The sequence below is a fragment of the Calypte anna genome, chromosome 3 (genome assembly GCF_003957555.1).
Source record: "Calypte anna isolate BGI_N300 chromosome 3, bCalAnn1_v1.p, whole genome shotgun sequence".
NCBI lineage: Eukaryota > Metazoa > Chordata > Aves > Apodiformes > Trochilidae > Calypte > Calypte anna.
Window position 1 is genome coordinate 72,190,234 of NC_044246.1, and position 25,835 is coordinate 72,216,068.

The 25,835-nt window shown below is 40.4% G+C and overlaps 1 protein-coding gene and 1 non-coding gene across 2 annotated transcripts in view; both read left to right on the plus strand.

Annotated features, from left to right (window-relative positions):
* The first annotated feature begins 1,620 nt into the window (after positions 1–1,620).
* Positions 1,621–25,835, plus strand: part of PREP (prolyl endopeptidase) — an 86,642-nt gene continuing 62,427 nt past the window's right edge. Inside the window, exons 1-6 of the mRNA XM_030448003.1 lie at positions 1,621–1,860; positions 3,266–3,340; positions 11,750–11,883; positions 14,470–14,600; positions 18,206–18,415; positions 19,616–19,737. Of these exons, the coding sequence (XP_030303863.1) occupies positions 1,669–1,860; positions 3,266–3,340; positions 11,750–11,883; positions 14,470–14,600; positions 18,206–18,415; positions 19,616–19,737 (864 nt within the window). The 5' untranslated portion in view covers positions 1,621–1,668. The remainder of the gene's footprint in view (positions 1,861–3,265; positions 3,341–11,749; positions 11,884–14,469; positions 14,601–18,205; positions 18,416–19,615; positions 19,738–25,835) is intronic.
* TRNAK-CUU lies at positions 15,123–15,195 on the plus strand. The gene has a single exon. It is a non-coding gene; the product is annotated as a tRNA-Lys (tRNA).

The following is a 25,835-nucleotide window of genomic DNA, read 5'->3' on the forward strand; positions in this document are numbered from 1 at the left end:
CCATCGCTTAGTAATACTGATAATTATGGAGCTGGCTTATTTCTTCATATATGTACACAACCCTCATCCTCCCCTGGGAGACCTAATTAGATATGGCAACTCTTCCCATTAAGAGTAAGCAGTTCTGAGCTGGCAACTATACTGTTTGATGCTATTTCTGAAATGTTAAGATAATTTTAATTCCAGGAGGTTACTTTATTTGCAATATTTGCACAATTTATTTGTGAATGCTTTTCAGACTGGTCAAACCTTTAAACATCACGATGTGCAAGCCTCCAGCTGCATACACCACACGTTCAAAAGTTTACCCAGATAACCTGCGGTGACATCCTCCCCTCCTGTTTGGAAGATGAGCAGTTCAGCCACATTGCTAGTGAAAAGGACAACCCATCTGCTGCATGTTTTCAGTGTAGGGGGTACACTGGATCCCTACTTCGAAGGAAAAACATTTGCAAGGGTTCTGACCCAGGAAACTCTGCTGTAAAAATGCCTGGCCTGATGGGCCTGAGGTCATTCACCCAAACCACCTTGAGTGGATGCACATCCATCCAGAGCCCACACAGGTGTGGGGACAGAGCCCCTAAGGAGTGACTGTGATGAGTGCCAGCTAGCCAGGCCACTGTGTTACAGCGGCCATCCTAAACATGGACTCAGTGGCCACCGTGTCCTTTGCTTTTTGGGTGAAGGGGAGCCTCTGGCAGCTTGTAGGAAAGCGTTTTTGCTGGAAATGCACCGAAGGTCTGGGTGGGCTGAGCCTTGAGCCACCATCCATGACACGCAGTCTGTGTTCCAGGGAGCTCTGTGGATCGGCCTGAGCCTTCCCTCACACCATGTGTCACAGTGAGGGAACTGAGAAGGGAAAAAAACCCCAAACAAAACAGAATCACAGAATCAGACAGGTTGGAAAGGACCTCTGAGATCATCAGATCCAATCCTGGATCCACTACCACTCTGGTTACCAGATCACGCCACTGAGTGCCACATCCAGTCTCTTCTTAAAAACCTCCAGGGACAGAGAATCCACCACCTCCCTGGGCAGCCTGTTCCAATGCCTTATCACCCTCTCTGTAAAGAACTTGTTCCTAATATCTGACCTAAACCTCTCCTGGCAAAGCTTAGGTCCATGACCTCTTGTCTTACTGGTAACTACTTAGGAGCAGAGACCAACCCCCACCTGGCTACACCCTCCTTTCAGGGAGTTGTAGAGAGTGATGACGTCTCCCCAGAGCCTCCTCTTCTCCAGACTGAACACCCCCAGCTCCCTCAGCCCTTCCTCACAGGACTTGTGCTGGATCCCTTCACAGCCTCCTTGCTCTGGACCAGTGATATGACTGTTGGTTTTTTTTTAATTCATAAAACAAAAAAACTCAATAAAAAAAATTTTTTTTTCTTTAGTATTTACTACAACGAGAACGAAACCCTTAGGCCTCCTGGCAAGCTACAAACCACCTCTCCGCCTAAGCACAGTGTGCGGAGGGGCGGCCACAGCTCAAGAGCGGCCCGGCCCCCACGGTGCCCCGCCCCGGCTCCGCCCCGGCTCCGCCTGCGCTCCCCTGCTGCCCGCCGGTGCCTGTGCGGCGGCTCCCTGCAGGGGACGCTGTGCCGCCAAGCACACTCCCCCGGCGGCCTCTCTTGGCTGGGGCGGGCGGCTGCCGGGGGGCGGGTCGTATGGCGGTACCGCTGCGCCTGGGCCGTGCTGCACGCCTGCTGTCGGCTTCTGTTTCGGCTCGAACCTCAGCCCCGCGGCCCCCTCAGCTCCTTGCTTCATTCTCCTTCTCCTCCTCTGCTTTCCGCCTCTCTCCGCAGCCGCCCGCCATGCAGGCCTTCCAGTACCCTGAAGTGTACCGCGACGAGACCGCCGTGAGTAGGGCACTCTCCGGGGCAGCCCGCCGGTGTGTGGCGGCTGCCGGGCCCGGCCGCGGGGCAGCCCCTCTCGTTGCGGGGGTTGCCTCGGGTGGGTGTGTGTGTGGGGGGGGTGAGTGGGTGGATTTGGTGCTTTCGGGGCTTTTGTTCGGCTTCGGCCGTAACGAGTCCAGCGTGCTCTGTTTAAAGGGTCTGGGGGGGTTTAGTGCCCGTGGCTGCTGCCGGGGTTTGTTAAGCAGCACGGTCTGCGGCCGTCGGTGCCGGTGCCTGCGGGCATGTCCCACCTGTGCGGGGCCAGCGACGCGGCTACTGGGCCGGGAAGATCGGGTTATTGGGCCGGGGAGAGCTGGTATCACGACCGTGCCGGGTCCAGAGTGCAAATCCCGGAGCTCTCGTAGTGCTGGCGTGTTGCAGGGAAACCCAGGCCTCCGCCTGGGCTGGAGCAGCCTGCGGGGAAACCCGTGGTCTGGCTTCATATGATGGCACATCTGTGAGACAGTCCGTCTGCCTGTGTTCCAGCCTAAACTCGATAAACAAGGATTACCTTGTAAATTTGGCTAAAATGGGTTCAGTTTTCTTCTCCCTCCGTGAAAGGCTGCTGTAGGCAGGAATTACTTACCGAACACCGCTTTTAAACCAAAATATTAGCCGACGTGGGCCAACAGGGGGAAAACCTAAGTATTTACTTTCCTAGTTAAGTGAAAACCTGAACTATACGCCTATTAACAGCAGGTATTTAGGCAAATTTTGTGTGCTGGAGGAAGGAAGCAGATAAATTCGACCACGTGGTAAGTCTTTTGTGTTGTAGGTTGTTGTTTAGTTTGAGGGTTTTTTTTAATTATTATATATATATGTACTTTTTATATATGTACTATTTTTATGTGTACTTATATATGGATATATTTGTACATATGTATATACGTACAAAAGCTCTATGCTTTTGTGAGCAACAGTATTAGGGAGGTCTAGTTCCCTAGCCAGAAGCTACATTTTTAATTTATGTGGTAATCGCGTTTTGTAGTTTGGCTTAAACACCTGGATTTGGACAATGTTGGGGGTTGTTTGGTTTTGTTTGTTTTGGGGGGGAAGTTTGGTTTATATTGGTTGGTTTGCATGGGTTTTTTAATTATTTTACTGATCTGTCTTTTGGAAGAAATTTCTGTTAATGTTCTGTGTTTCTCTGGTGGTTTGTGTTTTTTCTGAGGACAACTCTGCTGCCTTGGTGCCATCATCAAAGAATGGCAATATTAGCAACTCACCTGGGAGTAAGAGTTGCTTTTCATTAGCACCATATGCTTTGGAGAAATTCCAGATATCCTTAATTTTGATGGCTATCATTCCTTTATGAATAGAGTTTGCTTTTGTGCTGTTTTCTTAAAGTATTGTCTTTTTATAAATTCAGGTCTTGGATTACCATGGGTGTAAAATAAGTGACCCTTACTGCTGGCTTGAAGATCCCGACAGTGAACAGACGAAGGTAACCTTCCTTTATATGGGGATGGGTGTTCTGACATGGTTCTTTTTTATAGACTGTGCATGTGTACTCTGTTTTTGAAAGACCTGCCAGTACTTCCTGAAAATTTACACAGTGAGTGTAGGTGTAGTTCACATGACATCTTATGGTGCCAAACAGCAAAACTTTTGTTTTGTACCTTTTTGTTAATGGAGGAAAGATAGGAACACTTGGTATAACCTAGATCACAGAATTTGGAAAACAGAGGCCTTGTTTAGCTTGGAACCATTTTTCTTAAACAATTTGACTGATCAAGGTAGTGGTGGTACAATGAGAAGATCGGTGATTTGAGAGCTCTCAATCCACTGTCCTAAGTACGTATAAAATTGCCATAATAAAATAATCAGGAAAGGGTAGAAAGAACAACCTGTCGGCTTGCTTTCTTTGTACAGTGACAAAGTACGTGAATACTTCTTTTAGTTTTACCCCTTAGAAAATGTTGCTTTGTTTTGTTTTCCTCAGGTTAGCCTTTGTTAGTGGCTTTTATTACAGATTGCAAGTGTTGCAGTATTTTCTGCCTGCAGTCTGGTATAGCTAGACTGTTGCTGGAACTGGTCTTTCACTGAAGGAGAATCTTGAAAAATAATAATTGTGAGCCACTTCGTCTGATATTCATGGCATAGGGAGCTGCAGTGGGGACTGTCAGAAAGTGGTAAGGGGTTTCGCCTGTAATAGCTGAAAATTTTGTGGTAACTGTAGTTCCAGTTCTAAAACATTATTGTCATAGAATCAAAGAAAGTTAGGGGTGGAAGGGACCTTGAAAAATCATCAAATCCAACCCCCCCCTGCCAGAGCAGGGTCACCTACAGCAGGTCATGTAGGAACACATGCAGGTGGGTTTTGAATGTCTCCAGGGAAGGAGACTCCACAGCCTCCCTGGGCAGCCTGTGCCAGTGCTCTGTCACCCTCACAGTGAAAAATTTCTTCCTAATATTTATATAGAACCACCTGTGCTCTACTTTATAACAGTTGCCCCTTTTCCTATTGTTACTGACCCCTAAGAAAAGCTTGACTCCATCCTCCTGGCACTCACCCCTTAAATATTTATAAATATTAATGAGGCCACCCCTCATTCTCCTCCAAGCTGAAGAGACCCAGCTCCCTCAGTCTTTCCTCATAAGGGGGATGTTCCACTCCATCATCTTGGTCAGTCTGAGCTGGACTCTTTCAAGCAGTTCCCTGCCCTTCTGGAACTGAGGGGCCCAGAATTGGACACAACATTCCAGATGTGGCCTCACCAGGGTGGAGAACCTCTCTTGACCTACTAACCACCCCCCTTCTAATGCACCCCAGGATGCCATTGGCCTTCTTGGCCACAAGGGCACATTGTTGGCTCAGGGTCATCCTTCCATTCACCAGTACCCCCAGGACCCTGTCCACAGTGCTGGTCTCCAACAGCTCAGTCCCCAGCCTACACTCATGCCTTGGGTTGTTCTTTCCCAGATGCAGGACTCTACACTTGCCCTTGTTGTAATTCACTAAATTTCTCCCTGCCCAACTTTCCTGCCCAGTTCTATCTAGGTCCCTCTGAATGGCAGTATAGCCTTCTTGGGGTGTCAACCACTCCTTCCAGTTTTGCATTATCAGTAGACTTGCTGATAGTACACTCTATTGCCTCATCCAGGTCATCAGTAAATATATTGAATAGTACTGGTCCCAGTACTGACCCTTGAGGGACTCCACTAGAAACAGACTTCCAACTAGACTCCATTCCATTGACTACAACTCTCTGGCTCCTGTCCTTCAGCCACCTCACGACCCGATCATCCAGGCCACACTTCTTCAGTTTAGCTCCAAGAATGCTATGGGAGATGGTGTCAAATGCCTTACTGAAATCAAGATAAACTACATCTACTGCTCTGCCATCATCTGTCCACCTGATATCCATCCACCTGTCAGTCTAGAATGTATACTTGTGTCAGAAAGATGATGGAGGGCAGGATTTAAAAATACCCTCTAGGGTGATTTCCACTGATGAGATTCCTTCTAGGTTCTTTTATGTATGTGCTTACATAGTACATTTAGAGGATGGTCAAATAGAACTTACTGTAACTGTCAAGAGCAAGATTAGATATGTGCAGTTAGGATCCCATTCCTTACTTACAAATCTATCAGCATATATAAAGGCTTATGTGGATTAAAAGTGCTCATTTGGGATCAGGTTTTAGTGAAAAAGTGCCAAGGTTGTTAACATTGAAAATTAGTTTTTTGCTAAATTGGGAGTATTTGTGGATTTTTTTGTTTCTGGCATCCTTTAAGAAGTGGTACACATAACAATTTTGTGCCAAATTCAGAGGATTGTATGTGTGAGGAGGTGTGGTTATGTCTGCCCCCCAAGAGAGAATTTACAAATAAATACTAAAGTGGTTTTCAGGATCCTGTGGAAGAGCTGGTATTCAGAAAATGCCAAGACAACTTTTTGTGCCCCCGTGTTCAGTACTCTAGCCACATACTGTGAACAGGTTGCATGAGAACAGTTGGATGACTCCTTTTCTCCAGAGGTTGTAGTTGATACAGGAGGCAAAATAAATCAGGGATTACAATATGCTTGGAAAAATGCAGCAGCCCAGACACAAGATGTTGCATTGGTGGAATGAAAATACTGTTAAATTTTGCTTGCCTAGACTCTAAAAATGCATGCCTTGGCAGAATTTTGCAGTGCAGAGGTTGTATGATGCAAATAGTGGAGAGAGTCCCAGTATGTAGAAGTATGTATATCATCTTTTTCCAAAGTTCCTGGACTTTCTGAAAAAAAAAAGGATGAAAGCTTTTTGCTGTTCTACCTATTTCATATAAGAGGTCAGCAAAAAATAATCTTAAAGTGCTAAACTCCTTTTGTCTGCTTTATCCCTCATACTTTGTGCTCTGCTTTCTGATCTTTGTTCTCTCTCATGCTAGCTTTTCTTAATAGTTTTAACTCTGAGTTCTTGAGATAGTTAGCAGCACTCCTGGGTGTATTCTACACCTACCAGATGAAAAAATAACGAGACACCAATACTCAGGCAATTGAGTGACTGCAGGCTTCAGAGAAAGTTTGGAGCTTGCTTTATAGACTTTTCAAGCCTTCAAGTCATCGAGCTTGAGACCTATGTTCTTGTTATTCTTGCTCACTCTCTTTAAGCACTCCTTAATATCATTTGTTTGGCGAAAAAAAAGTAAAAATACCCTGTGTATATGCCCAACAGTAGGCTACCTTTAATTTTCTACATGTTAAGTACAGAACTAGAAGAATTCCTTGGACGTCCACAATCGTCTGTAATGAAAGAGCCCGTGTTTGGTTTCTAATTACAGCCTGCTTGCATGATCTGAGTATGTGTAACAATGATAATTAAACCAGAATCAATTCTGGTTTATTCCAAGAGTGAAACATGAATGTCATTAATTTATTAAGTTAGTTAGTTTTTCTCACAAAAAATTATTTAGGGTGTGCTGTCAAATAGGTACACTAGTATGGTGGAATCTACTTTTCTAGACTTGGCAGAAATAGTCATGTCAGCCATTGATGTGAATGAAATACACAAAAAATAAATGGGTAGGCCTCACTTTCTGTGTAGATGTGAGTCAGTGAAACGTGAAGTTTACTGTTTCTTGAAGTATGGAGAAAGAAGCACTGGCAAGTGAGATTTGGCTTAACTATAGAATTTTAATGGTAAATTCACCCTGTGTCCACTGTAGGGTTATCAAAACTAGGACTGAAAGAAGTTACCCCCAACAGTTACAAGTATAAAGAAGTATCCTCATTTTTCCTGTGGCTAGTCCAAATGATCTTGTGGGCTGTTATAGTTAGCAGATTACAAACAAGTGAACATAAAAGGGCAAGGTTTTTTCTTTTTATAGTTTTATTAGGTTTTATTAGGTATGTTTGCAGTGAGAGTAGAGTGCAGATGGTACTGTACCTGATCCACCATAGTTTGTTGGTTAAGTTAGGCAGTTCTGTGGTTTCTCTCTGCCCTTCCTCCTCTTTCTTGCACTGTCCTGAATGTCTCCATCCCTCCCTTGCATGGGTATAGTCATCACAAGGTGATGTTCTGGAGGGGAGCCTTTGATGGATTAGTTTTCTCTTGGCATACGTTCTTAAGCTAGATCAACCCAAGGCCATGTGATAGTTGGATCTAAGATGGTTCAAGAATGGGATCTTCCTTTTCTAGAAGTCCACAGCCTACTTTTAGTTAGGTGAAAATCAAATAGGTCTGGAAACTCTACATCCAGGTCACCAAGGTGGTCTTGTTCCATATGCTGTGTATCTATCTGCTATAAAAAGCTTATTGAAACCTGCAGGTGACTGAGCAGGACTGTTTCCTCTCAGATGTGTGGTTATAGAGCTTAGTAAACTGATCAGCAAGCCACATCCTCTATCTCCTGTGGAACATCTGTTAAAGAAATTCCTTCTTCCATGTTCATGATCTACGTTCGTGATCTGTATCATTTTTTTCTTCTCGGTGTGCTTGGTTGGAGTAGTCATGCACAGCTATAAGCAAACAAAACTCCCTTCTCCACATACATAAATAAGAGCTGAGCTCCTGATTAGATGAAGAAGCTCCTGCCTCACTTTGGAGAGAAGAAATGCAGAAGTTGAGTTCATGCTGTGTTACTGTTTGGCTGTTCAAGACCTGTAAAACAGACTGAGGAGGAAGCATTCCCAGCATAGTTAAAATGTGGTATGCTGGTAAAACACTTAAGGTAATGACTCAGGCCACAGTTGCAAAACCATGCTTTTGCTGTTACACTTTGTGGAAAATAAGCTCTTTTTTAGACTACAGCAAAGTCTTTTGCTACTGTGTGGGTGTCAGTCAAATACAGAACCTTAACTTACAGTGAAGGCAGTAATGTGTAGCTTGTTTCAGACAAGAGGGATGGACAAGGTCATGTGGCATACACAGCTGAGCTGAGATACTCTGAACAGGTGTATGTTTGGGTTAAGACAAGAAACTCAGAACTACAGTTAAATGGATTTGTAGTTATAATTGACCAGTGTTTCTGTCACATGTTTTGGTAAATTTCCAATTGCACATTGAACCTCTATTTGCTAAATACTAAATAGTAGAGGCAAAGTACCTGAAATCTGCTTAGTTTTATTTTGTAGTGCTTAAAGGTATATGACCTCTTGCTGGAGTTTCACTACTCTTTACTGAGGAAGATGTTGGGGTAACTGTTAAGCAAACTGCAAATATTTTACAGCCTAATAAGAATTACTGGTAATATTAGAACAATTTCTATCCTAAGACTTCTCCTTGGGAAGTATGCTGTGAGTGCAAAGCCTTATCTTGAGAGAATAGTTTACTGGCATGTAGAAAGCTGTTAGTTTGTAACAAATCATGGTTAAATAATTTTGTGGCATGTGATATTTAGATAAAATTCAGTTGCACTTTTTTTAAAGAAATATCAATTAGGTTGTTCAAGTATTGGCCAAATCCTTCAACCACAAGTAAAACATCCCTACCGTTAGTACAATACTTAAGAAATTATTTTGCTTTTCAAATTACCCTATTTTCTAAGATACTCATAAGCATATGTCTTACATGGTTCCTTATTCTGTCCTGTTTAGAAATTCTGTCTTGGTTAAAGACTTACAATAGATTGTCACATACAGATTTCTACAGTAAAATGAGAATCTTTCAGCTCATGAAGGTGTACAGAGTTACTGCTAGCCCTATAGCCTAGGAGACCTGTTTAGCTCAGAATAGTAGATAGAGTCATTTATTGTGGGAGTTTCTGCTGACAGCATCTGTTTCTGTACTTTACCTAGAGTAGTATTTCAATTATGTATTGAGATTTGAATGTGAGTGCAGCTTCATGCTCAAACATGTAAGAACAGAGAGCTTCCAAAACTGGACTGGGTTCTCCTCAGTGAAACTTTCAAAAACCTGTAAATCTCCTGTTTAAAATAGCAATAGCATTCCCTATTACAATTAGTCTTGGAAATCTTGGTGCATATTAAGTGGAAGTGTGAAATAAATAAAAAAATAAAAGCAAAAATAATAAATAATAGAATAAGCAAAATAATAAAAGCAAAATTACTTGTGATTATTTTGTGAATGCAATAGTTAGTGCATACACATGCTCTTGTGCAACAGATGCTCATAAAGAAAAATCTGTCTCCTCTTTGAATACCTGTAATGAAAGAAGACGTGGTAAAATGTAACTGTGCAGTTAAAAGTGAGCAACACCCAATTCCAAGTGTACCTTGCAGACACTGTTACCATTTTGGTCATATGAGGGGTAGACAAATGTCCACAAAATGCAGCTGAGAATAGCTTTTGCCCATCCAGTACAATGGATGGCCCTACACGTGTTTTTATAAGACATTTTTTTCTGAAAATGTCATGGCACTTTGAGTAGTTACTTTATTTGTGTAGGATGAATTGTCTAGAATTTTTGTGCGTGTGGTCTTTGAAACTGATGTGTTTCCATTTAGAGAAAACAAACTCAGATACGCGTGAGTTCTTGGGTAGATTTGGTTAAGTTCTTTCATGATCTGATGGTGGATGAACAGTTAAAGCAGTGCAGGGTGACAGCTGCATGCTGTATTGGCTTACCACTGGGATGTGCTGTGGTGCTGTGTTAAAGCTGTTTGTTCCAGATCCTCAAAGGTAGAACAGAAGCAAAAAGCTGACCTTCCCTTTGCATTCACCTCTTTCCTTCTTCAGGCATCATTTCCTGACTCAGTCCTCGCTGATATGTAATTTTGAGTAAAGGTCCAGAAGTCATCACTGTTAGCCTTCTGCTTTCTGTTCCTTTTTGGTGTAGTGCTTGCTTTCTTGTGTCATTCCCGAGTGGTGACTTGTGTGTAACAAGACCACATGTTCTTAAACCAGCATGTTTCAGCACTCGGCCAAGTGCTCTTAAGGCATTACTAATTCTGCACTTGCATGTTTAAAGCTTATCAGTTTCTGTATGCTTTGCTAGACATGAACAAACACCTCTCAAGTTGAAACTGACCATAATAAAATGCACTTTCTCCTTCACCTTTTGGCCTGACAAGTCACTGATAACAGAGCTTGGCGTGTAATGCAGCTTTTGGCTATGCACAGCTGTTCCAGCAAGGCAAATGGGAGGGAGTGTGTCCCTCTGCTTGCACCATGTGCTCACTAGTTACCATGCAAAATGTCTGTAAAATGCTAATGAAAGGGTTTCATGTTTTATTCTTTCCTCTTTTTCACCTGAAGTGAGTAAACTGTTAGCAATTAGTAAATTTGTGCTGGGTACTCTGTAGTCTTTTTACTGTGTGCTGGCTTTTCTGAAGAAGTGTGAAATACAAGTTGGGGAATATGAATTGTAGCCCTGCTGTTCCTTCAGGCCATGACCTGCAGTGAGATGCAACTCAAATATTTATCATGCATGGGTCTGCTTGCTGTGGGACAGATTAAGGACAGGTAGAAACAATACCCCCTTTCAAAGCAAATGGGAAAGAGACCTGTGTAAGCAAGAGATAAGTGAACAGGGTTTCAGGCTGAGGTCCAAGAAAGGTGCAGCAGCCATCATTGCAGTGTCTGGCTGAGAACTGCAGCTACACTCACAGTGTCTTGTCCTTCCTGCTCCATGGTAGAGACAGAAGAGCCTGCTTCTTAGCACCTGTGATCCACCTGAAGTTCCTGAAGTATTAATTTTGTATTAATGTACTGTGCTATAAGAAGGAATGGTGAAACACCAACACAGCACCATTTTTTTTCCATGCATGTCATGAGAGTGGAGGCCTCTAACAAGCAGCTGGACTGGTAATTATATTGGCCACTGTCCTCAAATGGTGTTACAGGGAGGTGGAGTGCTTTAAAGAAATCAGGTTCCTCAGAGTTCTCATCTCTGAAATTATTTATAACTAAGAACCACTTTGTGGACAGTACTTTGACCTTTCCAAGATATGAAATCCTCTGTTTTATGTTAAAAGGATGAACAAATGGTGCATGTGACATCTTTTTATCTTCTAATTCTCAACCTTCTGAAATGATAGTGTTGTGTCTGGTCAAAAGGAACTCAGTTCTTTATCCGTTTCCTAATTTATTTGTCGTAAAGTATTGGAGTATTACATACTTGTAGGCAAATATAAGGAAGAGATTTTAAAAGTATGAAGTTTGTGTTGTTTTGTTTTTGTTTTCTAAAGGGAATAACAGGAATCTGACTTGTCTTTGGCCAAACCACTGGTTACCCCAGTGCCTGTCCTAGACAGGTGTTACTCAGAATATAAGATGAGTCTTACTGCTGTAATGCAAGTAAATATGTAAGACTCTCCAGGTGTGGTATTTCACAATCCATATGGGGGAAAGATGCCTGTGATGCATTGCTTCTGCAGAAGATAGTGTTTCCTGTAGGAAATATACATTTCTGCTTGAGTTCATGTCTTTTTTTTGACAATGTCATATTGGTTTTTTGTTTCAGGCATTTGTGGAGGCTCAGAACAAGCTTACAGTGCCCTTTCTCGAGCAGTGTCCTGTCAGAGGACTGTTCAAAGAACGAATGACTGAACTCTACGATTATCCTAAGTACAGTTGCCACTTCAAGAAAGGAAAAAGGTATGTGAGGAATGTCTTTGTAGGTGGTGATGAATGGTGGAGCAAGTCAAAAGCAACTACTAGTTAGGAAAACAAATTATAAGTTCTATTTATTCCTTTATAGTTGGGAAGTAGGAAAAGCAAACCTATGTTAGTAAGTATGGTTGCATGATGCAGAGCACAAGATGCTTGACTGTCTCCAGTCACATTATCTTCTTGATCTTTGCAGTCTTTCCTTTTTATAGGAAGAATTAGGATTTTATGAAAAGTCAAGACAACTTTGTGTAGAGCAACTGTTGTAAAAGTAAAACTTTGAGGGCTTCCTTTCAGGGATAGTCACACTTGGTATAGTGAAAGATACCTTGTCCTGAAAACAGCACAAGCCTGCCATTGCATGTTTTTTTCTAAGTATTTACTAAAATACTGCTCTTATGTTGGTTATACTTGGAGCACCTGGCAGGATATTTGTTAGTCAGAGGCAGTGAAAAGCAGTGGGACTTCACTTGTGCAAAATGGTTCCTAAATCTATAGGGAATTGGGGAAAAAAATCAAATGGAGGACTTAAAGCAAGTGATGCAAAAAGATCTGACTTACAAGGAAAAAAGAAATGCTGTTATATTCCAGTACTTAACCTACCAGTACCCCTGTTTCAATTCTGTGACTAGTTAAAGAAATGCTGCTCCTGTGGCTTACCCAAGGTTTGGAGGCTGTAGCTGCTATTTAATTTTATGTGACCTCTTTCAGACACACTAGCAGTCTCCTAAAGAAAGGGAGTAAAGGGATGAAACTGCTTGTTAACTTGGTAACATTTGAAGACTGTTTTAGCAGTTGAAAAAGAGGCAGTGTAAACAACCAGCTGTTCTTTATCATGGGAAACACAAATAGTCTTTTTCAGTATTTTCAGTTTCTGTTGTGCTTGTTGAGTGAGCACCCAGATATGCCAGGTATGTTTTCACTGCCATCTACAGGAAAGAGCAGAAGAGTTCTCATTGCCTTAAGATTTCTTCACAAATATTGAGTGAGATCTGCTAATATTTAGCTGTCTTGTGCTGTGAGAAAGGTGTGGATACTTTTTACTTAGTCCCCTAGATTTTTCTAAAAGTATATTTTGGGAAGTGAACCCGAGATGATGCTGATTTATGTTATTACATGTATGGCACAGCACATCAATGTGTACAGGTGTGTGTTTTAAATCCAGAAACATTGAAGCTGTTTGGAACAGTGTTGCATCTGGACAAGTAACCCTTGCTGAGCAGGTCAGGCAAAGCATATTAGTTTGTATGTGATGATCATGCAGATGTAGTTCTGCTGAATCTGGAGCAGGCCTGCTCTGGATTGTGTGACCCATTCTCCCTGTGCAGTGCAAACATGGCTGGGTGTGGTTATCTTTGCTGTTGATGTTGTAGATGGCTTGATGTTGTAGAAGTACTCACAGCAGTGATGAATATAGTCTCCACTACAGATTAAAAGTATTAATTTGATGCAGCTGACTGTCCTCCAGGAAGAACATCTATTCAGTCTACTTTAACTTAGAACATTACTTAGATTTTAATAGATGTCTTTAAAGTTTTCTGAGTGTTACTGTATTTTTGGCACATGCTGAACTTAAGTCACAGAGGTTTAAAAGTCATACAGAAACCCCATATATTATGATGTTTGAGATCAAGAGAGCTCTACCAAGTTGAGTAGAGCCTTAGTAAAAGGCAGTGGGAGGAACTACTCTAGTTGAGTATTTGAACAATTATTTAACTTTCCATGATACTTAGAAATTCTTAACATAATTCAGTTTTCTGTGGAAGAATAGCTGCTAAAGAGTACTGTCTGAAGAGCTGTGGAATCTGCAGAAAGGAAGAATGCCCAAGGGAGCTGCTGTGTCTGTCACTTTGACCTTTGCTTCTTTTATGCCCAGTATTGCAGAAGAGAAATGGGCTTGGAAATACATGGAATGTATAAAATGGAAAACTATTTATCTTTATTCCTTTGAATCTTTTGATACTGTCAGTCACTACACATTATTGTTAATATGTAAATGTATCTCTGGTTCAGATTGTTCGCCAGGCCATTGCAAATATAGTTTCCTCTTCTGGGTTTACCAAATTCCTGTACTTGTATCCAAGTACTCAGTAGTCTTAGGAAATATGTGAACTAATGGTTAGGTTCAAACATTACCCCATAAATTCCCATTTCCCCAGGTGAAGCACCTACTTTATTTAACTCATGGGTCTGTATAGTAGAGTTTATGGTGTAGTTAGCTTTGTTTGAAATGCACTGCGGCAAATGGAGCTTTCACTTTAAAAAATGGTTTTGCTGCATCTCTCCTATACAATCTGTATCACACTGAGATGAGATTTCCTCTCATTTTTAGAGATCTAGGAATTGATGTTTCACCCTCTTCTGTACTAGGGGGACAGAGAAGGGCACCTACAGAGGATGGTTAAATGCCTTGTCTCCACAGAGGAATCCATGATTCCTACTCTGCTGTGAAGCTTATGCTTCCCTTATATGTATTTTTTTTATTTCATTACAATCTCATATAGATTTTTCTTACTTGCCTAACTGAAAAATCTGATTTCTTCCTACTTATTTTTCCATCTCATTTTCTTCTAGGTATTTTCATTTCTACAATACAGGACTGCAAAACCAGCGAGTTTTATATGTACAAGATTCCTTGGATGCTGAAGCCAAAGTTTTTCTTGATCCAAATAAGCTTTCTGATGATGGCACTGTGGCTTTACGAGGTTAGTGAGACAGCAGTTCCTGCTGAATGTCTGGGTATTCAGCAGAAGTTGGAAATTGTTTCCAGATCTTCACCTCTAAAAGTATTACTAGAGTGGCTTGTTTTAATTGCAGTAGTTTGATAGTCATATGATAGTCATTTGTTTCAGACCACTTCTAAATTTACATTGTATTCACAATTCACTTGGTTCAATTTCTCAATGCCATTTTTGCAACTTTATAACAGGTTTCCACTGAAATATAAACAGATCTTAAGGCTGTCCGAGGCAAGGAATTTATCTCAACTGATTCTCTTAAAATTGTATTTTGTGTATTTTACACAAGCCAGCAAGTTAGACACTGTGATGGAATACAGAATTAACTTTTATGGCAATCACAAAATTACTTGTGTTTACTAGGGTTTTAACTTATGTTAGCTGTCCGTTTTTCCACTCCCTGTTGATTTATTGTACAAGCAAGATTCTTGGACCTAGAAGTCCGTAATCTTGTCCTGGTTTGGGCCAGTACTATTGAGAGTACTATTGACCGAAATAGCTCAGTCGGTAGAGCATGAGACTCTTAATCTCAGGGTCGTGGGTTCGAGCCCCACGTTGGGCGCCAATAAATCTGTCACGGTTTAACACTGGCCCGGCAATTAAACCGAATAACAGACGCTCTCTATTAATCTGTCTCTCCTTGATAGAGAAAGGAGAGAGAATAAGGGAGAGAGACTTATGGGTTGGAAACTAAACTACACAACTTTAATGAAACAGTAGTGATAAATAGGTAAAATTACTAAATATATACAAATATACAGGAAAATGGAAACCACATTCCTCCCCCCTTTCCCCCAATAACTCTCACGTCACCACCGAGGCTGTAGGGCAGCCCTGGGAAAGTCCAGGCTGGACTCCTGGAGTCGGCAGCAGTCGGGAACTGGAGGCAGGAACACACAGATATGGGCTGGCACGGATCAGGACCACAGGCAGATGAACAGACAGGATCCTTCCAGGATGCCGGGTGAAGGAAGGGAAGCAGGAAAAGATCCGGCTCGGCCCACGTGATGCCTCAAATTTATACTGAGTGTGACGTATATGGGATGGAATACTCTGTTTGGTCAATTCTGGCATCTATCTTGTCCGTTCCTCCCTAAAGGAGGGTTCAGGTGGGGCCTCTGTGTCCTTGGCTCTGCATACCAGTCTCTAGCAGTAACTATAAACATCAAGTGTTATCAGTCCTAAAAGCACACACACTGCATGAGAAACTTGCTGTTAATTTCAGCAAATGCAACTACTTACAAGGGACTTAGCTAAAAGCAAAAGTACAGAAACAGAAAACCACCTTTATCCTGGCCCAAACCAGGACAAATCTGTTCAAGGCCATTTGATGAAAACAGAAGACAGAATTGGTAGATTCTTCTTTAAGTATGGCCCACTTGAAAAGAATCAATATGGCTTTTTTTAGGGAGAAGTCTTACCTTAAACTCTGTATATAAGAAATCATGTTCTTGCTATCTCTGTAATTTAAAAAAGCTGATGACAAAGTCTTTTTACAGATGTACTTAAAGAAGCAACAGTGATAGAAGAGGAACTCCTGGTGCTGATAAATAATTGATCCGAAGGCAGGGGCAGGAGTAACTGATCATTTGGCAAAGTGGAAATCACCAGTAGAGTTCTGTCAGGGTCTATTCTAGGGCTTGCACTGTTCAGTATGTTGCTGTATATACATTAGAAAAGGAGTGTGCTGTGACTTAGCAGAGTTTAGTGATGATACAAAATTCCAGGTAAAAGCTGAAGAATGATTGAAGAGCTACAGGAAGACTTTAACAATTCTCAGTAGGCAGTAAATTAACAGGTAGAAGTCTCTGTGTAGGTAAGTAATGCACAAGGGACAAGCCAAGCTAACCTCATTTGTAAAGGAATGGATGAAAGGAACTCTGAACTGACAATGATCACCTGGGAAAAATTTTTAGGCTGTAATAGTTTCATGAAAATGTCAATCTGTATTTTGGTAGCAGCCAAACAAGCACTTCAAATATCAGAAGGTATTAAGAACAGAATAGAGAATGGAAGATAAACTGTCATGTTAGCAGCCCAGGAGTTTCTACAGTAGCATCAAAAACTACATGTAGTTCCAGTCCCTCAGCTTAAAAGGGGCTCTGAAATATAGTTCAGAGGAAGGTAGTAGGAACAATCAAGAGCATGGACCAAAGGTCAGAAATAGAGGAGTGTGGCCAGATAAACCAGCTTTGAAAATGGACAATTTAGCAGGGGTATAAGAGGTCTACAGAAGGATTTGTAGCATACAGTAGCATGGAGAGAGTGAATAGGGGTTGGTTAGTCATAATTTTTTCTATTACAAAAATGAGGGGATGTGAATGAAGGGGAAAAATGAAGGCAGTGAGAGTTGACTCCAGAGCAAACAAAAGAAGGTGATGATTCATGCCACAAGAATTAGATTTGTAGAAAGCCTTACCAATCAATTTTAGTGGTGCAAAGAACTTATTGTGAGTTTAAAGGCAAGCTGGATAAGGTCAAGGAGGAGGGAAGCACTGAGGATTATTAACCAACTACTTTGTGGAAAAGAAATCTAAAAATTTTCAGAGGTTATAAGAATTTGAGGGAGATATTACTTGTGCTTGCATTGTTCTTGCTCTTGTAGGAATCTCCCTGCCACTGCTCTTGAGGACAGGTACGTGGAATCTTGTTCTGAATCAGAATGGCCACTCTTAGTTCTTATGGGAGTGAATATGTTAGGGTGAAACAGTGGTGTCTTAAACCTATGATTTCTAGGAAATACAACGTTTTGTCTGGGGAATTTTGTTTTGTTTTGTTTTTTTCAGTAGCTGCTTTCATGCGTGTATAGGTTTATGGTAACTTGGTTTGATCTGCTAAGAATGAATTCAGTCCTTACCAACCATGACAGAAGCTCCTCTGTATTTATTTCAGAATCACATTTTTCTCACAGTTTGGATAGAGGGACATATATAGCAGAGGTCTTAGCTGAGATTGCTGGTGATAATTCATTTGCACCCTAGTGTCAAATTTTTCCAGTTATTTCAGTTTCAGTGGATTTGGACAGTATTTTTCAGTGACTCCACCATTGACGTGGTATTTATTTCAGGTTGCATTGCTTGCATCTCAGTTTCTGTTGAATTCTTTGATACTGTTTTTATTTAGAATACACCACTTAAAGTTCTCTACCTGTGTACGTTTTCAGTCTTTACCTTTTCTGCCCAAACTCAGGGAAGCAGAAAATTCATTGCTCAAATCATAATTTAACTGTTGGGCAGAACTGATGTTACTGAACATACTTGGTGAACATGCATGCCTAAACTCAGATCTGTGAACTACTGAAGAAGGTCACAGAGACTGGAAAAGTTCTGTGAATCCCAAGTGATAACAGATGGAGCTGTTTGCATTCTCTTTTAGGAAATAAAACATCTTCTCCCAGTGTTCTGTGAATGGAATTCTTTTAGCTAATTTCTCAATATCACCTCTCTTTCTTTGATTTTGCTATCATGAAACAAATAGTACAAAGCTGTATGGCAAAATAATGAACCCTTTCTAAAAAATACTGACTCCTTGTGCCAATTCTTAATTTATATTTTTTGGTTCCAATATCCTAGGTTATGCATTCAGTGAAGATGGTGAATACTTTGCATATGGCCTGAGTTCTAGTGGCTCTGACTGGGTTACAATCAAGTTTATGAAAGTAGAAGGTCCTGAGGATCTTCCAGATACATTGGAGAGAGTTAAATTCAGTTGCATGGCATGGACCCATGATGGAAAAGGAATGTTCTATAACTGCTATCCAAAACAAGATGGGAAAAGTGATGGTAAGTGTGGCTGCGCTAAATGAATGCTATGTGGAAGCAAAGTAACTTTTTCAGTAAATTGATGGAGAAAGTAATTAGCTCTAGTAATTTATATTGAAATAATCAGTTATACCAGGTAATACAATTAGATACCAGATTATACCTTGCATGACCAAACTCAGTTACTGTGAGTATCCTCTTTTCTGCCTGTCCTTGCCTTTCTCTCAAAAGACTGCTGCTCCTTTTCATTTTCTGTGCACTGATGTACTTAGCTCTCATACAGGGTGATGTTGGCTGAAATGTGATGTCTGGTGACAGCTTACTTGGATCTCTTCCCCTTAAGCATTTGTGTGGGCACAGTGAACTGGCTTGGGATATGGATATCCATCCATATCTGATGGATAGCGATCTGGGGCACAAAGTTTCTGGTTTGCAACCAGATGAACTCCCCTGTGGTTCATAGCACAGCAACACAAAATGTTTATGCTAAAAAAACTCAAGGAGCAGCACACAAAGTGAAGTTGCTGGGGAGCATGAGGAGGGAAAGGATTTAGCAGCTCTTGTAATAGGACTGTGCAACTAAAAAGTTTCTTCTGGAGCTGTACTCTTTGTTGAAGTTGGAGAGATCCTGAGTTTTGCCTCGCTGGTTTTGAGCCCATCATTTTGCAATACTTGAAAATTAGATATGCACCTTGTGCTTTTTAATCATGTTTGTATGAAGTGTTGGAAAATATTGCAAGCACAAAATGAAAAAAAAAACCAAAATCAAGTAGCATCTCACATAGTGTTTTAAAATACTTCTTTTATTTTCAGCAAATAGAAATATGAAGGTTTCTAGGAATGTTAATTAGCAATAAATCTCCCCTGAGTTGTTCCCCTCAGGAGCAAAAACGTTATTAGAGGTTGGTAGGGATTGCTGCTTTTCTTTGCTTGCTTAGTATTTTGAGAAAAGCAAAGCTTGAAATTATAAACCTTCAAATTTCAAGACTGTATTATTAGCAATAAAAGGAAAGGGTAACTGAACAGGTTTCCAGTGTAGTTTCAAGTTCTGTTTGAGTGGGATGTGTTTGGAGGGAAATGGCTGTAGACTTGAACCATTCCTAGTTCTCTCTGCTGAATAACTTTTATATGCAGAATGATACAGAGGATTCTAAGGGTTTTACTTGGTTGTTGTTGGATTTCTTTGAGAACTAATTGTTATTAATATCTGTGTTTCACTAGGCACTGAGACATCCACTAATCTACACCAAAAGCTTCATTATCATGTATTAGGAACCAGCCAGTCAGAAGATATCCTATGTGCTGAATTTCCTGATGAACCAAAATGGATGGGTGGAGCTGAGGTATGGTAAAGACCCCGAGGCATGTCATCCTTACGTTTAGTTTTTCAGATTCTAGCAACTGATCATAAGTATAAAGTTGGAAAGCATTTTGTTAGAATACTGCTTCATATTAGTGTTCCGTTCCAGGGTTAACCATTGCACTAAGAGTAATTGATGAATCATTGAACTAATGAATCAGTGAACTAATCATTGATTAAGAACTGCTGAAAATAAGACTGTCTAGTTTGCTTTAAATCAGTCCTTGAGCCTGTAACAAAACAATTGAATACTCTTTTTTCCTCATTGAGGACATTCTGACCTTTCCTGCACAGAAAAGAATCGTTTGATGGACAATGTGTGTTCTTCTTGGTGTTGAACCCCAGCCTTCACTTCCTTTGCAGAAAGCTTATTCCAGTAATCAGCATGTCTGTATATTCCCTGCTATGTGTTTTTTTGTTGTTGTTGTTTGCATTTTGTGTGTGTTATGTCCTTTTTGAAAATGAAATGTCTACTCGCTTGAAAAATGGAGGCATATGGGTTAAAATCTGTTAATATTGTGTGCACAGCTGGAGGCTTTTGAGTTTCCCCACAACAGGTTTTATCAGTATAAATATAATGTGGACTGTGTTACTAGGGATGGAGCAAGCCACTGCTGGAATTGATTTCTTCAGTGTATTTTGTTAAACTGCTATGTTATGCAAAGTCCCAGTGATCCAAAATGACAGGCAACTATGCTCTCCACTTCCTTACATGAGTGATTGAAAAGATCCTACATTTTGTAAGCAATATGTATTCCATTCTTAATATTAGATTTAACAATGCTTGATTGAGTGCACTGTTCAAAGTGCTGCTGGAATGTAGCAGTGGTCATTCTATTTATCAGGGAACTGTTGTTTTTCCAGTATAAACCTATTGTGATTCTTTATATACCCTTAGCTACTATATTTAATCAGTACATTTTGTTTCTATTGAGGGACCCTTTAGATCTGATGCCTTTGAAAAAACCGAATTTGTTTTTAACCCACTTTGGAGTATTCAGTTCCCAGAACTACTTTCAGAGTACCTCATATTAAAAACCATCAGCCTGTGTCACTTTTCGACACATTAACCCATGAAAATGTTGGGGGGTTCTTTTCTGTGGGATGCCAGAAAAGAAAAGTTCTTTCAAAGGATTTGAACAGTGGGATTCAAAATGAGACAGTGAGTGAGAATGTGAAGGGCTCCCCAGAAAAGACAAATGAGACTTTGTAGGTTCTGTGAATAAACATAACACTTTTTACAGATCTCATCTATTCAGGAAACCCTACCTTCAGCTGACCTGAATATCAGTGCAAACCTGTAAACATGGCTTTGTAGTTTTTTTACTTTCAAAAAACTAGACTGTTCTGTTGAGTTCAACTGTCAATAAAATGGAACTTGGAAATCTTATTCCTTGTTTTTCCTTAGTTCCATAAACAAATGGGCTTTCTGTTGGTGACAGATGTCTTGCAGTGATGTGTCCACTGATTCATGAGTGATGCATATGATATTATTATTGCTTTGCTGTATTGTGAAGTGAACTGCACATGTTGTGAAGGCGAATTCATTTTCTGTGAGGGAGGTCTGTTTCATCCTGATTCATTAACCTGTACAGCTCTTTAGGGTAGTGAAAGTTTGCAGTCTCATAAGGTATTAAATCCCATGGAAACTGTGTCTTGTATATTAAGGTACACTTTGTCTTACAGGTAGTAAAACCTCCCTTGAGATAATAGCACACTTAACAGAGCCTGTTCTTATCTAAGTTGAAGATGCAGGGCTGGAGAATTTCAAGATGAGAAATTCAGAATTGAGTATGAAGAGGACCACGGAAGAGAATTCATAGTACAGTGCTTGTAGTGAGTAGCAGAATTTGCCTGGCCAGTGTGCAGAGAAGCACCCATCCTTCACATCCTTTCTCATCTATTGTGAAAAAATAGCTTGAGGCAGCCTTAAATGTAAATGTGGCATATTTTTTTCTGATAGCAAATGACTCAGGTAATTGTTGTGATTAATGATAATATATAGCCATTATATTAAATGACCAAAAGGTCCTTAAGCTAGGACTAAGGTTACTACTTTGTGTGGTAATTCTGGATGTAGAATAGGAAAATAACATAATGTTGTGCAGCTACCAGTTCTGAAGCCCCTGGAATTTAAACAGCTTCTTAACTATTGAGAAAGTGGGGAGGGCAATGAAGAGAGAAACACTGCTCACTACTGTGAGTTCTTGTTCTATAAATTTATATGGCTCCTTCTGTTTACTTGATATCTAGGAGGCTTAAACTTCTAGAGATGTTGGTCCTTTGGAGGAATAGTAAAGCTTGATAAATAGGAATGAGCTTATCTAAGTGAAAGTACTTAAAAACAGCTGATATTCTGGGGTTGCACTGTGAGTTCCAGCTGTAAAATGTAGCTCTGTCATTCAGATACTAATGAAAAATTACTTTTAATAGCCAGGAAAAGCATAATCTGTAATTAACAAGAACCAAAAAACAATGCAATTGCAAAATGAGGTTTCTACCTTGTGCAATAGGTCAAATATTTTCAGGACGTTCAGACAAGTTTTCTGTTGTGTTTTTATTTAGTATGTGTTTGGGAAAGTGGAAGACCACAAATTAATGGGGGAAAAATTAAAATATCTTTAGTAAAAATCAAATTATGTGGCTAATTGACACTGTTCTGAATATTCTTACTTGATGCTAATATGCTGCCATAGTTTTCAAATATGGCTTTATACAGCTGAACATTTTACAAAAGCCTGTTTTCATGCATTTCTGTCAGATTAGTAAAAAAAAATATTTTATTTTACAGGGCCTTGCTGGGCCAAGTAGATAGACATTTGGTTTCTCTTGTGTTTTACACAAGCTCCAGTGAATACAGTTGGATTATGGTGTGGGTGGTCTGGTCTCAAGTACCAAACCTTTCTCTGTAGTGGGAGCAGAGCTTGAACAACTACTGTTCTCAGGTTTACAGTGGAAATTACAGGTCTTGCAATTACTGGGTCAAGGGAAAGAAATACCTTTGCTTTTAAGTTAAAAGCACCTGACAAAAGATATCCTTTGGAGACTGCAAAAGTAGTAATGTTGCCATGATGCTTCAAAAAAATAATCTCAGGTGCACTGTAGGGGGAGTTGATGTGGTGTGTATTTTCAAAGCAGAGAAGAAACTAGGTCGCTGATTAGGAAAAAAAAGGATTGTGTACAAGTTTTTCAGCTTAATACATTTACAAGACAACATACAAGAAAATAGCTTTGGGATTTTTTTCCTGATTATGCATTCAACACCAGCCCCAGGTGAGCAAAATCTGTGGTGCAGAAAATGATGTTGGCATAGAGATATAGAAGCCTCTCCAACTCCTCACTGGAATAGATGGCTTATGAAGAAAAAAAAAATCTCTTTATTGTAAGTTTTGAAAAAGAGACTATTGAATCTTTTCATGAGTCTAGGAAGAGTGTATGTATTGCTGGTGCAGATTTTAGGATGGTGGGGGAGTTGGGAAGGTCAGAGACAGAGTTGATTTGAGTAACATCCCAGTAGAGGGCAGTCTGGTACGAATTTTTTTCAGACATTGTCAATGTCAGAGCTGCTTTCCGAAAAGAGGAGCTTCCCATGCGTCTGTGTTTGAGTGGCATGTTCTTGCTTCCTTTGCAGCCTCACAGAGCATATCTCACTTTCACAGCCAGACTGTTATTCTCAAAGTTAAACAATAAATTATATAAGAGGCTTTCACAGTTGGTAGTGTTAAAAATCCCTACGGTACTGGCAGGAAAGCAAACAGATGAGAAAGGAGGGGGAGAGGGGAACTCTCCCATCCTAATTCTGCCAGTAGTAGAACAAGTACAATTTTCATGTTGCTGTCTAAAAAACACTGTTCACAGTCCCTGCACTGACAGTTTTTAATTTTAAATTTTTGAAGTAAGTTTAGAGCTGTCAGTTAACATCAGTGGTTTTCAACCATCTTTCAAATTAAATTCAGAGCACAGAGGAGTAAGCTGTGCCAGATGTGTGCTGGCTGTGCTGGTTTTACTGCAGGAAGGTGAAAGTGCAGCATCCACAGGAACAGAATGAACAGCATGAAGGGGAAGAGGTAAAAACATTGTCAGTTTGCTCAGCTGAGACTTGCTGCTGGATGAAACAGGGTTGTGTAAATGTTTCTAAATCCTTAAGCTATCTGGCTAAATCTGGCATAGAAGCTGACTATGAATATCTTATACAGCCCTGGCAATAAGTCTGGAGAATTTTACTGTGAAGAAATAAGCAGCCAATCTTTCTGACTGCACAAAGGGATATGGTAGATGGTAGCTGCTTATGTAGCCAGGTGCCTGATGCTTGGGTGCTTTTGTTGCACTCAAGCTGAAAGCCACAGGAAAAATTATGTGTGATGTTTGTCTGTCACCTCAGAAGGATTCTGATTTTGGTCTGCTAGATTTATGAAAGAGAGTGCGTGTAAATATGGATCTATATATTTCTGTGTTTCTCTTCTGAACAAGACTGTCTTGTGTCCTGTTGCAATTGAAACAGTTATAGGCGTAATAAACTAGTCTCAAAATTCCAATTTTCTGGCTTTGGTAGGTATCCTTCAACTGCAGTCTTAGCAGAGACTCAGAAGGAGATGGTCAGAGGAGAAATTTTCTTTATACTAGCACTATGCTGTCTGAAATCCAAAAATAAAGCTCTCCCTGGAATAAGGAAAATTAATTAATGCCCAAAGCAATTTTTCTAACCTGGGAAATGGATGGATGGAACACAGCAGCATGTTGTTTACATAAAACCAGTCCATGTCCAGCATAGAATATATCCAGTCTGCTCCTCAGAATGTACTAAGTGGTTTCTGTTCGACCTGTACCTGAAATTATGCATTCTTGTGATTACCCATCATTAGGCCTTCTGAAATCTAGTTGATTAAACCAGAAACAAATAACAAAACCTAGTGTTGGCAGCCTTAGAGTACCAGATTCAGGGTACCAGGTACCCATGGATTGTTCAGACAATCCCAAGAGGTCACTTAGTCAAAGGGAGTGCTTGTACCAACCCTTGTATTCTCAGAAGACTGCTAGAACATAAAATGTGATAGGAGTGATACACAAGCTTCAGTGACTTTCTGGCACCACTGCAAAGGTAATTAATATCAGAACATAGCTTTATATTCTTTTCATTAAAAAAAACCTGAACAAACTTCACACCCTAAAACAACAACCCTTCATGATCATTTTATCTAATGAAAACACTGTTTCCTATTCTAGGGAGCAATTTTGCTTTTTCGTATAGTGCATTAAAAAAAGTGGAATTTGCAAGGCTGAGAGATTACAGTGGGGGTTCTTACTTTGTCATCATGCAGGCAGAACTTTGTGGCATGGGAGCCTGTGCACATCTGTGATGTTACAACACTTGAGCCTCTTACAGACAGTATAATTATTCTCATTTTTTACTGAGCAAGTATTTCAGCAAATTCTATGCAAGTAGTTACTTTTCTTCTCTGCAGAAGGTATGTGGTTTGTGTTGTCTTCAGAATTTTACGTTACTCATCTGCTAGGAACCTTTAAAATGTTGATAAATAACTCAAGACAGGTAATTTCTGCATTGATCAGAAATGTCTCCTCTGTGTAGCTTCTTCTTAGTCAAGTCATTCATGTTCAGAGGTGTCATGCAAAAATCTTTGTGCAGCATGTAGCTAAAGGTTAGCAAGTTACCACTGTCATCAGTCTTTTATTGCAGTGACTGGGTACATTTCTAAATGAGTTTTTATTTTCTTAAAAAAAAAATATCTAGCCAATCACTCTAGGTGGTTTTAAGCTGTTAGGTACATAGTGTAGAGTGAAAATTGTAGCAGTATTAAAATATAGCTTATTGATGCTATGAAGTTTTAATTCTGAGTTACTAATGCCATGCACTGCATGGCAACATCTTTGTTGCCACCCATCTTGTCTTCTCTGGTTGTCTGATCTTCCTGTGTCTGGGTAGATGGAGTCCAATTACTAATTTGACCATTTGGCTCTGTTTGAAAGCTTTGATTCTGTCTGTGATTTTTGTGAGCTTTGATTCATTTGCTCTGTTTTATTAGAAAAAATTAGATGGCAATGAAAGTTGCCTTCTTCCATGTA